The sequence below is a fragment of the Tupaia chinensis genome, unplaced genomic scaffold (genome assembly GCF_000334495.1).
Source record: "Tupaia chinensis unplaced genomic scaffold, TupChi_1.0 Scaffold148698_1, whole genome shotgun sequence".
NCBI classification, from domain to species: domain Eukaryota; kingdom Metazoa; phylum Chordata; class Mammalia; order Scandentia; family Tupaiidae; genus Tupaia; species Tupaia belangeri.
This window is the reverse complement of record NW_006208547.1, coordinates 1,610,405-1,625,964: the sequence shown is the minus strand read 5'-3', so window position 1 is coordinate 1,625,964 and position 15,560 is coordinate 1,610,405. Positions and strand designations below refer to the sequence as shown.

The following is a 15,560-nucleotide window of genomic DNA, read 5'->3' as shown; positions in this document are numbered from 1 at the left end:
GGATCTTGGGCACACTTGCACATGCACCCAGCATGTTTCAAGCTGCCAGGTCCAAGACTCAAACAGGGTTGCACTACGGACTAAGTTTACAAAACATGAACATTGAGGAAAATACACAAACTTGTTCATATATTCCTAATGGAATTTAGACAATCTACATTAATTACCTTCCATCTAAGGATATCATGAGTGAAGAACTTGCAAACTCGCAAATAAATGCCCCTTTCTAACTTTAGTGAGAAATCATTTGGTTTTAAAATTGTAGAACACCTTCATAGGTGGTGACGGATTTAAATCCTGCACATTTTTGCTGCTCATTTCACTAAACTCTAGGATGATTTATTTCATGTCTAAAACACAAACACGAGAAAAAAAAAATCTTTGACTCCCACCAACTTCCTTCCATCCTATTATCTAAGGAAAGCTCGCTAGAACAGAGTTTAACTAAAGTAGGTTATACTTGCTCCTCCAGATAGTGGTTCTTCTAAGCCTTTAGATCCTATTTGTACATAAAGCCCTACCTGGGAGGATGCTAGAATGTGACCCATACTTTTGTGATTAACAAGTCATGACTTGTTCTCAGACATGTATGTTCTGGTCTTACTAAATTTACTAGTTTCACCAAATGGAAATAGGTGCCTGAACAGTGACTCGATTGACCTTCTACATGTATACCACATTGTTAATGCTCCTAACTTTATTCATTTCTCACTTCCTCTTCCTTCTCCCTTTTCTCTAGTGGTCTGTGGAGTTCTTAGTGGGGCCCACACAGGTTAATCTCTCCCTTTGAGAAGATAATCCATCTAAGAGCTCTCCAATCTATTGGGTTATCAGAAAAGTCGTGATGCATTTTTGCATAGAAAAACAAAGAAAACTTACGTCATGACTTTTCTGATGACCCAATATCTTCAGACTAAAAGGTGAGATCAAAGCAGTCATAATGAAATGCTTTTTGCCACTTCCTTGTCCTATATAAGGAATAGTGCTGGGATGTTCCTTTCCATACCACCACTATGGTTCTGGATGTCAAGGCTTATGAAGGGCAGGGCCAAGTAAAAGAAGAGGGGAAGTACATGTCTAAAGAGGGCACTTCAGAGAGCATTAGACAGATCTAGGGCACAGTCAGGCATCACCTGCTAGAATAGCTGTGAATGATGTGCAGACGGTTGATGTCAAAGACCTAAATGTTAGAGCATTTAGATGAACCACACCCAAGACTATAGGTGACAGCAGTATTTTCAACAGCAACAAATTGTGTAAGCTATGGAATCAAAAATTCTATTACTGGTGGTTTCTACAGAGACAATAAAGAATGTAAACGTGGTCAGTGGCAAAAACTCCACCCTACGTAAAATATTGGCTTAAGACATTTACTCTTGAATTATTTTAGATAAATCATTGCTGTAAAATTAGGATGAAGTATCTGGTCAACTGACAGATCTACACTTAGAAGGGGAATAATATATTGTCCTTTTTGAAGTAGGAAAAAATTGTATCATAGGCCCACTCAGATGTGATAATACTGTTAGGGTTATTTATGAAAAACAAGTTGATAATGAACTTTAAACGGATGAGTGGGAAGGAGGAGATATCAGTGAAAAAGTGACTGGGATCTCGATTATGCCCTTGGCAACTACACTAGATACAAAGAACTTGAAGAAGTTTATGGAACTTGGAGCCTCTGCTTCTTAATTCAACAGGATCATATGGAAACCAGACTCTCTTCAGTCACTTATTATACTCCTCTTGGCCTAATTAAAGTCTCTGTCCCAAGATAGAGGGAAAATGGGGACTTGTTTTAACCAACTACTCTTCCTTAGTGCCAGCTTTCAAAGTTTAAATAGGATAACCACCAGGAACAATGTCTTTCTAATACTTAAACCTCCAATTCCCTCGGATAACAAATCAGAGTATTCCATCACTATGAGTGGTCTCTTTCCTGGTGAGTAAAAAGACAGCTTTTTTTTGTTTGTTCTGGTTGTTTTTGTTTTGTTTTGTAATTCTAATGGTATTTTGCTTTCTTTCTGATTTTTTTTTTTACATTCAATATGTTTTACTCTAGGTGTCTAGTTTTGATATTCGTTTCGCATAACATTTCATTAAACTAAGGCTTTTGTTTAGCGGCTTTTCTTGCTAACTCATAGTGCTTACACTCTTCATAACAAGTAAAATGGGATCCTCTTATGGCATAATGTCTTGCAGTTATTAATAAAACTATTACATGAGACAATAAGGCATTCTTAAAGTACATTAGAAAGAAATTTGCAATCACATTTTATAGATTCCAATTCTCTGCTGAAAATATTTCTCTTTTATTTTTCCCATCTGTTTTATAGTATTTAAAATGAATATTTTGTTTAAAATAAAAGCATCGTCTTTTAGTTCTGGTGTAAGGATCACATATAGATCTTCCATTTTCTTTTTCTTTTTAGAGTACTATTACACATTTCTGTTTCTTCGAGTTTTAGTAAATTTTTTAATTGCTAGAGGGTGTATGTACTTGCCAGAGAGATAGAGGTAGATGGGCAGGTACAGGGAGAAAGAGAAGGAGAAACACCACCCGGTGAGGTGTGGTTATGCTGCAATTATTTATCCATTTTTCCATCTTGTTACGATTTGGGGCATGCATAGACAGACACCCAGTATGCTTACCAAGCTGCGAAAGCTGGGATTTGAACCACTGTCAGCCACATGGGATCTGGTTCCTTTTAACCACTAGGCTGTAGGGCCAACCCTAGTAACATTTTACTGTATGTTGGAGATTGTGCTTAACTCTAGTAGCTTGAATAGCTTCTCCACTGGCAATAATTCTTCCTTTTGTTAATCAGATGAGAGGTTAATCAGTCTAATTTGACCTTGAGTTGGTTTGAGCTGGGCTGCAGATTTCTTAAAACTCAGTCTTTGGTCTATGTCCATTCATCAGGATTGGTACTCTTGGGCTGTGGGTTGGTAACTTGGGTATTCTCTTTTTTCTTGGCCTTGGAAATTTTGCTCAAACTCCCTCCCCTACTTTTTAAAGATTTATTTATTTTTATTTATTTATTATTATGATTCAATTTTGACCAAATTAATAAATTAAGCCACCAGGTCCAGGACTCGAATTATGATTGGCCATGTGGGAGTTCAGTGTCTTAAGCACTGGCCCCAGTTCTACCCTTTTTAGTTCTTACATTTAGTTTTTAACAGCTGTTGGTTCAAAATCTGGTAATTGTCTTGAAGAGGAAACTCCTCCTTTGTTTGTTGCAGTCCCTTCCTTCTAATAGGACTCTGTCTCTAAAGCTCTGCAAGACAACTGAAAGTTTAGCTCTGCTTTTCTGCTCAGCATCTCCAATCTCTGCACATCTCCTGGTGGAAAATCTAACCATTTTGTATTTTTGTAACTTTTAACTTTTTTTTTTTTTTTTGTCAGTTGTATAACTACAAAAAAGCTTCACAGGGCCAGCAGGTGACCTGGAGGCTAAGGTGTTGGATACCACATGTCTGACTGCATGGTTTGAGTCCTGGACCCAAAAACTTGAAAATCATACCTGGCACATGTACATGTGTGCCCCAAATCCTGAGAAAAGACTGAAGGAGAAACAATTGTGATGTGGTCATCCCCCAAGGGGGGAGGGGGTGATTTCTCATTTTTCCTCTTCCTCTGTCTCTCTGGTGATACTCATGACCTATACTGAGAGGGTGGGTTGTCACTAATATTTTTCCCCTAGTAATATCTCTGTTTGAGCTATCTCTATTTCTATAAATCAATCAATCATCTATATGTATAGGCGCAGATATTTAGAACTTTAATCATATTCTTCACTCCTATCTTCTTTTTCTCCTTGGCTGATCAGTTTTTCATGCTGCTCATCATAGAGCATGTGCACATGCAATGAAAAAAGAGAGAAAGACAGAGAGGAACATACTCCACAAGGCCTAGTCACACTGTGAAGCAGTGATCCCCTTCCTTCAGTCCTCCAGTCTGAGGAGTATTTGGCGCTTGTGTGCATGCCCAGTGCGTTTCAGGCCTATCTCAACCACAGCCTGGGAATTTGAAGATTTGAACCATAGCCACCATGTAGGATCCAGCTTCTCTTGAGCAGCACATTCCTGTCGTGCCATGCAGCTGGTTGGTCAGTTTTGAGTTGCGTCTTTTGACATCTATGTGTTTCCTATACACAGCTGATGATCTCATCTTACTTTCCCCTTTATCTCCCACTTGTCCTCTCATTTCTTCCGTTGCATTGCTTCACTTGGCAGAATACATGATGTTTACATTTCAATTTTTGATCTCTATTTCCACTCTTCCTGTAGTTTCAGGTCAGTTATTAAATATGTTAAATGCTCACTGTCAGTTACTTTGCTAAATTTTCCCAGTCATCTTTCATTTGGTTGAAGTTCATCTTCTAGTTGGTTTTCCACTAAAGTCCTGTGAGTATAGTATTTCCTCAGTTACAGCTTGTTTAAAACTGTGGTTCTATAGCTCTCATACTTGAGGTACACCTTGGCTACATATAAAGTTAAGAATTTGAGAATGTTTTTGTTTATAATAATGCTGTTTCCATTATTGTCTTATGTTTTATTTTTCATCATAGAGTATGTACACTCATCTGAGAGAGACAGAGAAAGAGGGAAAATGAGAAATCATTCCCTTGGGGGATGGCTATGCCACAGTGGCTTCTCCTCTAGTCTCCTTTTGAGATTCTGGGTACGTATGTACATACATCCAGTGTATTTTTCAGGTCACTGGATATGGGTCTTGAACTACAGAGCGGACATTTATAATCTAGTGACTTATTCACCACCATGCTGGCCTTGTCATGAGTTTTGTACTGCTACTGAAAAGTCTAACACTATTTTTAATTAACATTTATTTATTTATCTATCTATTTATTTGCTATGATTTTCAAGTCTCTGGGTACAGGACTTGAACCATAGTTAGCCACATGGTAATCCATGTCTTAACCACCATGCCACCTGCTGGACCCTAAGACTGTCTTAATATTCTTTTTTTTTTTTTTTTTTTGAGAGAGAAGTGTTTGCTATATGGCATGTGCACTTGCCAGAGAGACAGAAAGCAAGAAATCACCCCCAAGGGATGGCTAGGCCACAATCCTTTCTCATCTTTCCTCTTAGGATCTTGGGCATGCATGCACACACACCTGGCATTTTTAAGTTACTGGGTCTGGGACTACATAGGAGTCCAGCAACATAGCCATTATGCCATCTGCTGGTCTCTATCTTAATATTCTAACCCTCATAAGTAAATGATTTGTCTGGTGACCTTGACAGTTTTTCTTTTTCTTTATTTTATAATTTTACTAGGATAAGTTTCAGAGTTAATTATACCAGGGCAATTTGATAAATTTTCTCTTATTTACAGGTTTTCTTAGATTATAGTTTTAATAACTAGTCCCATTCTATTGCTGTATTTCCTTCTTCTACAAGGACTTGCATAACATGTTAAGATTTTTTTCATTGCCTGACATCCATTTCTAGCCCTTTCTTTCTGACCTGTTTTTACTTGTTTTGTTTATAGCTCCTTTGTTGATTCCTTCTCTTCTTCACTTACATTAAATTTCCATTTGAACCATCTTTTCTTCTTTACACAGAAGTAATTTATTCACTTCTGAGACACTTTGTAGTTTTCTTCAAGTTTTTTTCCCAATTTTATCAACTCCAGTGGGATTTTTTTGTTGTCGTTTTGTACATTTTTGTCCTCAGGTTTTGAATTTCTGATTCTAGATTTGATACACATAGACACACAGACACATTATCTCGTGGTTGTTTAGAATATTTAATTTTAGTTTGGAGCTTTGTCTTTTTTGTTTTTTAAGTATTTTTAGGGGATAAGAATTTTTGTTAGGTGAAATGTTACAATTCATCTTCTGATGAACAGCAATTTTGTATTGTGTTGTTTCTAACTTTATTTTTTTAAATTATTTCATTTTATTTTAAATTTTTGGCAGAGGGCATGTGCTCTCACCAGAGAGAGACTGGGATGGTGATGAAAAGATTCACTGAAGCGTTGTCTCCCCCACCTGAAGCCAGGTCATGCCACAAACTCTCCTCCATTTTACCTCCTTTCTGGATTTTGGGCATGAACACACAAGTACCTGGTGTGTTCTTCAGGCCGCTACATCCGGGATTCAAACTGTGCTGTCAGCTATACAGGACCTAGCTGCCTTAACTACCGGGCTACACGCTAATTCTAATTTTATTTTTATAATCCTGTTTTTGACATATTTTTGGTTGAATCATATAACTAGTCCCATTCTATTGCTGTATTTCCTTCTTCTACAAGGACTTGCATAACATGTTAAGATTTTTTTCATTGCCTGACATCCATTTCTAGCCCTTTCTTTCTGACCTGTTTTTACTTGTTTTGTTTATAGCTCCTTTGTTGATTCCTTCTCTTCTTCACTTACATTAAATTTCCATTTGAACCATCTTTTCTTCTTTACACAGAAGTAATTTATTCACTTCTGAGACACTTTGTAGTTTTCTTCAAGTTTTTTTCCCAATTTTATCAACTCCAGTGGGATTTTTTTGTTGTCGTTTTGTACATTTTTGTCCTCAGGTTTTGAATTTCTGATTCTAGATTTGATACACATAGACACACAGACACATTATCTCGTGGTTGTTTAGAATATTTAATTTTAGTTTGGAGCTTTGTCTTTTTTGTTTTTTAAGTATTTTTAGGGGATAAGAATTTTTGTTAGGTGAAATGTTACAATTCATCTTCTGATGAACAGCAATTTTGTATTGTGTTGTTTCTAACTTTATTTTTTTAAATTATTTCATTTTATTTTAAATTTTTGGCAGAGGGCATGTGCTCTCACCAGAGAGAGACTGGGATGGTGATGAAAAGATTCACTGAAGCGTTGTCTCCCCCACCTGAAGCCAGGTCATGCCACAAACTCTCCTCCATTTTACCTCCTTTCTGGATTTTGGGCATGAACACACAAGTACCTGGTGTGTTCTTCAGGCCGCTACATCCGGGATTCAAACTGTGCTGTCAGCTATACAGGACCTAGCTGCCTTAACTACCGGGCTACACGCTAATTCTAATTTTATTTTTATAATCCTGTTTTTGACATATTTTTGGTTGAATCATTTTTTTTTTCTATTAGTGTAATGAAGTGTAATTCCTTTAATAGATTGTTTTTAGTGGTGGCAGCAGTATATATGTGGGGATGAGGGGTGGCTATTATGACTTGTCTCTTTTGTTTCCACAAGTGCTTTAATTCTTCCCTTACTTCTGAAGACAGAATTCTGACTACTTTTTCCTATTCCAAATTTGTTTCCAGAGGGCCTGGGAAGGTCACACATACAAACATTAATAGACGCCTACTGACCACTCTGGTCCATTGATAGTAGTATGCTAAACCCTGTCCCTGGCATAGTGCTTTGTAAGCCTTCTGATTCTCTCAGAGTAAAGCACAGACATTCTTTTGCTTATTTCTTTCAGGAACAAAGATTTGTATTTTTCTTTAACCAATTACTAATCTAAGAATTTCAAACTCACCTGTAGCCTACAAACCTCTGCTTCCAGATGTCCTACCTTTTGGGTCAGGTTAATGTAAACACTGCCTTATGCTGATTGACAACTTTCCTGATCTCAGGAACCACTGTATCTCAGCATCCTGAAAAACATTTTTGTCCTTCTCTGGGCCTAAGGTCACTCAATCTTATGCTTAGAATAAATCATACTAATTAATATTTCTGCAGAGCTTGGTTATTTCCATTTACACTTCTTTCTCTTCATTGCCATGTCTACACTTGTCAATGTAGTTGATTTACCTTTAGAAGCAATACTTACTTGAAGCTGTCACCTGTGGTCTCAACTTCGAATCCCTTGCCTGTAGCCAGTGCTAGAACCTATCAAGACCTAGGCTTATTTGGTGATTTGGCACAATGTTTGACATTTTCTTTCAGGACTCAATTTTTTTTTTTTTGAGAGGTTTTCGCTATAGGGCGCGTGTGCTCACCAGACAGAGAGAGACGGAGAGACAGAAAGCGAGAAATCACCCCCCAGGGGGAATGGCCATGCCACAATCCCTTCTCCTCCATTCTCCTCTCAGGATCTTGGGGACGCATGCACACGTGCCCGTCGTGAGTTTTAAGCCACCGGGTCTGGGATGCGACCCGCGGTCAACTACGTGGGAGTCCAGCGAGATAGCCATTACGCTAACTGCTGGTCCCCAGGACTCAATTTTGCCTATACTTTTGCTATGTAATCCACTCCTTTTCTTTTTCAAAGATTCTTTGAAGCTTTGTCTCCCACATTCTTCATACCCAAAGACTTAGAGCAGTGGAGGACGTTTTGTTGGAAATTGGTAGTTACCTGTTTTCTGGCAATTTGATGTTTATGGTATCCTCTCTTTTCTAGTATTGCTGAAGGCATGGATCATGTGTAGTTTTATTTGAAGTCCTCATATATCTCACAGATTTGGGAGGAGATTATTCCTGCTCAAACAGAAAAAATTATTCTTTAGACTCAAGTACAATTTATTTGTTATCTCCTGCTAGCTCTGTTAATAAGTAGCCCAAATCCATTTATTTTCACAAATCCTGATACCTTAATTAAACATATAATTTATTTATGCATTCTTTCATTGATGGTGATTAAGATTATGTTAAATATTTCACTATTAGTGAAAACAGCAGCACAAAACATACTTGTACATATTTCTTTACTCACATCTGCATGTTCTTCTAGGGTATATACCTATATCTGAACAGTGCTGGTTTACAGAATACATGGATCTTCATCCTTTTTTTTTTAAAGGTTTCTGCCATAGAGCATGCACACAAGAGAGAGAGGGAGGGAGGGGAGATAGAGATAGAGATAGAGATAGAGATAGAGAGAGAGAGAGAGAGAGAGAGAAGGAAAGTGAGAAATCATCCCAAGGAGATGATCATGCCACAATCCCTTCTCTTCCATCCCCCTCTCAGGATTTTGAGTACACATGCACATGTGCCCAGTGTAATTTTCAAGTCACAGGTTTAGGACTTGAACACTTGGCCATATGGAAGTCCAGCACCTTAACCACCACACCACTTACTGACTCTCGTGGATCTTCATCTTTACCAGCTCTGGCTCTCAAAAAGAGTTGTAATAATTTATAATTCTGCTAGCAGTGTTAGGGAATTCTCATTTCATTATATTCTTGACTTAGCAAAGGCTTAAATTTTTGTCAATCAAATGGATATGACATATTATTTTGACTTAATTTGCATTCTCTGATGATGTAGTAAAAGTTTGGTTTGCTTTTTATAGTCTTTCCTGATTTTTTCTATTATGCTGCTGTCCTTATTTATTTCTTTGTATATTCTAGAAATACTTCTGAAATACTGTATTTTATAAAAACATTTTCCAAGTTTGTGTTGTACCTATCATTTGTTTAAAGTTATACTGACAGAGAGACAGAAAGCAAGAAATCACCCCCCGGGGGGATGACCATACCACAGTCCCTTCTCTTCCATTCTCCTCTCGGGATCTTGGGCATGCACACACACATGCCTAGCATGAGTTTAAGCCACCAGGTCTGGGACTTGAACCGCAGTCAGCTACATGGGAATCCAGTGACGTAGCCATTACGCCATCTGCTGACCCCAAATAATCTTTGTTAAGTAACCTGACATTTCTCTCTTACCAATTTTAGTGTATTGTATTTGTCTGTGGATTTGGCCAATCTGACTACAATGTGCCTTGGAGAAGATCTTTTTGGATTGATTCTATTAGGGGTCCTTTGTATTTCTTGGGTCTGGATATCTGAGTGCCTCTCTAGGTTTAGAAAGTTTTCTTCCAGGATTTCATGGAATAATTATCAGTGCCCTTATTAGTTTCTTCACCTTCTGGGATACCAATTATCTGGCTGTTACAGTACTTAATGGTATCTAGTATTTCTCATTTTTTATGCTCATGTTTTTGGGTTGTTTTCTCAGTCTTTTTGGTGATATTTCTATGTCAGAGGTTTTGTCTTCAACATCTGAGATTTGATCTTCTGCATGGTCTAATCTGCTTATCATACTTTTGAGGGAGGTTTTGATTTCCTGTATTACAGTCTTCATCTCTAACAGCTCTGTTTGATTCTTTTTTATGGCATGTATTTCTTCAAATTGTGAAAGAATTTCCTGGAACCCACTGTCTCTTTTTCTTGCATTTTCTGGAGTTCATTGTCTCTCATCTCCTGCATCTTGTTTAGTTTTGTCACTACAAATATTCTGAGTTCTTTATTGGACATTTCCACGAGTTCCATTGTACAGTCTGTGGATGACGAAGGATTGTTCTTTTCCCTTGGGAGACAGATATTTTCTTGGTTTCTCACATTTCTTGGGCCTCTGTGGTGATTTCTGGTCATCTGATGAATTATATGTTTCTTCTTAATTTCTTGGAGTTAATTCTAAGCATTCAGAGGAATGCGGGAGGTGACCCACAATCTCTCTGCAGTTCCATTTCCCTGATGTTCATGAAGCAACCTGGCTTTTGACCTTGGAACTGGATATTGCAAAGGCCTCACAGATTCTAGGGAATTGGTGCACCTGTGTTGACTTGCAGGGTTTCAACTGGGAGTTCCGAGGCATGTGGAAGAAGATGAGCTGCACACTCTGCAGCTCTGTTCTTCTCCCAGGGGCTCACTCTGCAGTTTCTCTTCTCTGAATGTTAGCTATTTGGTAGTATATTCACTTCAGGCTAATTGCTTAGAGAAGATTTCTGGAACTATCAGTAGCCTCCTAGAATACAACAAGACACACCTCAGATTTAAATGGGCACTGGCTGAGCTTTTTTGGGGTCTGGAAGATGGGGTTTAGAGCAGAGTCAGTCACCTTGGTCCCAGAACACGGCAGGAGACACCTCAGATTTAAATGGCTTCTAGCTGAGCTTTTTTGGGATCTCTTAGTTATAGCAGCACTGGTCTTGACCCCTGTGACAGGTCCTTCCAGCCTCTGCCACCGCAGCGAGCTGAGCCCAGACAGCAGAGCCCTATCAGCCATCCACCTGCCAGCTGCACGGTTAGGCGCTCCAAATGATTTGTCAATTTTTTTTTTCTTTTTTATATGACTTTTGTCATAGGGGCTTCTGCTGGTGAAAGACAGAGAGAAAGCCCAGACAGCAGAGCCCTATCAGCCATCCACCTGCCAGCTGCATGGTTAGGCGCTCCAAATGATTTGTCAATTTTTTTTTCTTTTTTATATGACTTTTGTCATAGGGGCGTCTGCTGGTGAAAGAGAGAAAATGCTATACCTATCATTAAAGTTATACTGAAGTTTATTTTTTTTAAAGATTTTTGCCCATAGAGTTTGTGGACTCTCACTAGAGAAAGTGAAAATCATCCCGCCGGGTGGATGCTCACGCTGCAATCCTTACTTCTCCATTCTCCTCAGGATTTTAGGCTCACACATGCCCAGCATGTTGGTGTGTTTTTTAAGCTATTGTCTGGGATTTGAACCAGGCAGTTGGTCCAGTGAGGTCCAACCCCATAACCACCATGTCACCTGCTGACCCGAAGTTTTAAAATCACAAAATCTATTGATTTTTCCATTAACATTTGTATATATATATATTTTTTTTTGGGGGGGGGGTTTGCAATAGGGAACACGCCCTTGCCATAAAGACAGCGAGAAAGACTCTTGCCAGAAAGACAGAGAGAGAGACAGAAAGTGAGAAATCATCCCCAGGGGGGAGAGCCACACCACACACTATTCTCCTCTGGGGATCTTGGGCACGCACGCACACACGCTGGCGTTGAGTTTGTCACCGGGTCCGGGACTCGAACTGTGGTCAACTACATGGGAGTCCAGCAACATAGTCATTACGCTAACTGCTGGTCCCAACATTTGTATTTTTTAATACAATGTTTTTATAAAACCCTTCCAACCATTAAGATTATAAACACAGTTCTATATTTTCTGACAAAAGTATAAAATTTGCTTTTCACATTTAAATCTCTACTGCACCTGGAGTTAATTTTTTGTGTATAATGCCATTTTGTCTAGGCATTAAGTCAATTGTTCCAGCACTGCAAATTCCTATTTATAATTACTGTCTATTCAGTTATGCTCAAAACAAGCTCAGCAGTTTCACAATATCTTTCACCACATCCTTTAAGGCTTATCTATTATCACAGCCTTCTAAAACAGCGTTATTTCCTTGTTCCACCAGAGTACTTGCTGCAGTCATTCCTTTTTTTTTTTTTTTTTTTTTTTTTTTTTTTTTTTTTTTTTTTTGAGATTTCTTGCTATAGGGTGCATGCACTGGCCAGAAAAAGAGAAAAAAAAAAAAAACCAAACCCCCACCCCCCAGGGTTGGCCACCTGCAATGTCTTCTCCATTCTCCTCTGGGATTTTAGGCAGGTACACACACATGCAGTTAGTTTTAGGCCTTCAGGTCTGGGACTCTAACCATGGTCAACTAGGTGAGAATCCAGCAACATAACCATTACACCATCTGCTGGCCTCAGTCAGTCATTCTTAAAACATGCCAGAACTTTGTTCTTGTTCTCTCTTCAAATCATATGCTCTGCCCATCTTTTTTTCTTATTAAACTGTAAACTTTTTTGCTAAAGAGACACCGCACAATTCACCTTTTCATCCTCAATATTTAGCACTGACGAATCGGTTTTCAAAAACGCTTCGAAGAATTTTATTCTGAATTTGGCCAACATCGTGGGAACTTCCATCCAGCACAAGTTACAGTCGCGCTAAATGTACATTCGTGTATTTAGAACTCTCAATCTCCTTCGAGGAATAGAAACCAAACTCGTCACGTCTGCCTGGCTGGTGGGGCAAGCAGTGGTTTTCCGCGGTTGGAGCCAACTGTGAGGTTCAACAGGCTTAGCGCTCCTTGCGCGCGCGGTGGTAACTCCCCGACCCAGTTCTGAGACGAGGCCCTGCGCCAGGCGCTGCGTCCCGGTCCCTCGGTCTCCCTTCTTCCTCACTTCCTCCAGATCCCGGACCCCTAAATCAAAAGCGCAGTGCGAGAAGCGCCAACAGGAGCTGCAGTTGGCGCAGGGTTCTCGGAGACTTCTAGAACTCGACCGGCTGCCTGGTTACGACACTCGGCAGGCGGGACCGAGCTGGCCCTGGGGGACCTGGGCGGCCGCCCCAGTCGCGGAGTGGCCACGTCGACGCAGCACTTGACTGGGAAGAGCCCGAGGTCGCCGGCGAGAGCACTCGGGGCCCGCCCCGGAGTTTCCGGAGCCTCCTCCGCCCAGGTGGCCCGGGCGCGTCCCGCTCACGGGGTCACCGAGTGCGCGCGCCGGGACTGCATTTCCCATAGGCCCGCGCGGCCGAGCACCGCCCACCCCTCACGGGAGCGAGAGCAGGGCCCCACCGCCGCCGCCAGTGCCTTTGAAAGGCGGCGGGAGGTGCGAGCGCGATGGCGAGCCTGGGCCGGCTGCTGTGCTTGCTGGGCCTGCTCCTCTGCTGGTTGGCCAGCGTCGGGCTGTCCAGACCCCACCGCGGCGTCACCCAGAAGCCCATCATTGGTAAGAAGGCTGTGCCAGGCCAGGACTTGCGGGCGAGCGGCGGGCTGGGCGTCTGCGCTTGGTGACCTCGGGGCTGGGCTCACGGTAGCACGTCCCGCTTTTACATGCCAAGGACGGGGTCACGATCAGTCCCTAAGTTTCTCCTGCAAGTCAGAACTCAGTTGTCACCACTGGACCATGCTGAAATGTAGCAGGTGCCTCGTTGATTTCCTTAGACTCATGGGTCATAAGGTTGGGAGGGAGAAGGGTGCACTGAGAAGCACCCTGCAGATTTTCAGTTTTGTACACAGGGAGGGATTTCTTTTCTAAGATTTTTCTTTTTTACACATAGTGAGGAATTCTACTAATTTGCAGCTACACATTCTGTACATGCATTATCTTTTTTGGGGGGCGGGGGCAGGTTTTTGCTGTAGGGCGCGTGCTCTCGCCAGAGAGACAGCGAGAAATCACAGGGGGCATGGCTTTGCCGCAATCCCTTCTCCTCCATTCTCCTCTGGGATCTTGGGCACGCTCCAGGCATTGAGTTTAAGCCACGGGGTCTGGGACTCGAACCGTGGTCATCTACATGGGAGTCCAGCAACATCGCCACTATGCCAACTGCTGGTCCCGAAAGGAGGAGTAATTTTTTTTTTTTTTGGTACATGCATTATCTTTATTTTATTTGTTTTTAGAAGGTTTTTGCTATAGGTCATGTGCGTTTGCCAGAGAGAGAGAGAGAGAGAGAGAGAGAGAAAGTGAGAAATCACCCCCTGGAGGTGGCTGTACGCAATTCCTTCTCTTTCATTCTTCTCTGGGATCTTGGGCACACATGCATATGTGCCCGCCGAGTTTTAAGCCAGTCTGGGATTTGAACCTCTGTTGACTACATGGGAGTCTAGCGACATAACCATTATGCCATCTGCTTGTCCCAAATGCCTTTTTTCATAGCTATTTAAAATGGGGACCAGCAGTTAGCGTAATGGCTATGTCGCTAGACTCCCACGTAGTCGACCGTGATTCTTGTCCCGGACCCAGTGGCTTAAAATTCATGCCGGGCGCGTGTGCGTGCGTGCCCAAGATCCTGAGAGGAGAATGGAGGAGAAGGGATTGCCGCATGGCCATCCCCGCCGGGGGGTGAGTTCTTGCTTTCTGTCACTCTGTTTCTCTCTGTCTGGTGAGCGAACGCACCCTATAGCAAAAACCTCTCAAAAAAAAAAAAAAAGATTTAAAATGATGGTTAGATTCTCTAAGGAGAATTAACTCAAATATAATTATATGTAATGAGTTGCATTTTGTGGGTTAAGGGAGGAGAAATAAAGGAAAAAAGAGGATTCACTTTGCTTTCCTAGAACTCGGGGTAGTCTGGGGCAAATGTTGAAAATGGTGTATGCTTTCGATCACCCTGATCAAATAAGGTAAATGCCTTACTTTCTTAGTTGTGTAAGGCACTGCTCTAGGGAGTGCACAGGATTCAAAGACAAGAAAACCGCAAAGTCGTGAGATGGTCTTAATGTATGGTTGGAGGGGCCGCACTGTGGGCACAGTGGTAATTGATGCTCTGTGAGGCTGACCAACACGGAAAGGTGTTTAGTTCGCATCTAGAGAAGTCCCTAAGCACACTGAACACTCTGTGCTTGTGATCTGGGGCTGCCTGAGGCTGGGAGCAGATCATGGCATCAAGACCTCAAAGGGGATGCTGTCTCTATCTTGATTATGGAAGAAAAAAGTAAGTGTGCTTAAGAAAAAAAGTGGGTCAACCAGTGGTGTGGTAGTTGAGGCAGCTGGGTTCCACATGGCCCACTGCACATTCCAGTCCCTGACACAGCGGCTTGAAAAACATGCCAGATGGGGAACCAGCAGTTAGCGTAATGGCTATGTCGCTGGATTCCCACGTAGTCGACCGCGGTTCGTGTCCCGGACCCGGTGGCTTAAAACTCACGCCGGGCGCGTGTGCGTGCGTGCCCAAGATCCCGAGAGGAGAATGGAGGAGAAGGGATTGCGGCGTGACCATCCCCCCTGGGGGGTGATTTCTCGCTTTCTGTCTCTATGTCTCTCTCTGTCTGTCTGGCGAGCGCACGCGCCCTACAGTGAAAATCTCTCCAAAAAAAA

The 15,560-nt window shown here is 41.4% G+C and overlaps 1 protein-coding gene and 1 long non-coding RNA gene across 6 annotated transcripts in view; one reads left to right on the top strand and one right to left on the bottom strand.

Moving 5' to 3' along the window:
- LOC102486348 (uncharacterized) overlaps window positions 1-13,223 on the bottom strand; it is a 75,399-nt gene extending 62,176 nt beyond the window's left edge. For all 5 annotated transcript variants that reach the window (XR_003548245.1, XR_003548244.1, XR_003548243.1 and 2 more), the window contains exons 1-2: window positions 12,570-13,223; window positions 8,327-8,448 (exon numbers count right to left, since the gene is read on the bottom strand). This is a non-coding gene — a long non-coding RNA (uncharacterized LOC102486348). The remainder of the gene's footprint in view (window positions 1-8,326; window positions 8,449-12,569) is intronic.
- A 15-nt stretch (window positions 13,224-13,238) lies between these two features.
- GGH (gamma-glutamyl hydrolase) overlaps window positions 13,239-15,560 on the top strand; it is a gene marked incomplete in the record, with an annotated part of 28,178 nt that continues 25,856 nt past the window's right edge. Inside the window, 1 exon segment of the mRNA XM_027769136.1 lies at window positions 13,239-13,472. Within this exon segment, the coding sequence (XP_027624937.1) occupies window positions 13,364-13,472 (109 nt within the window).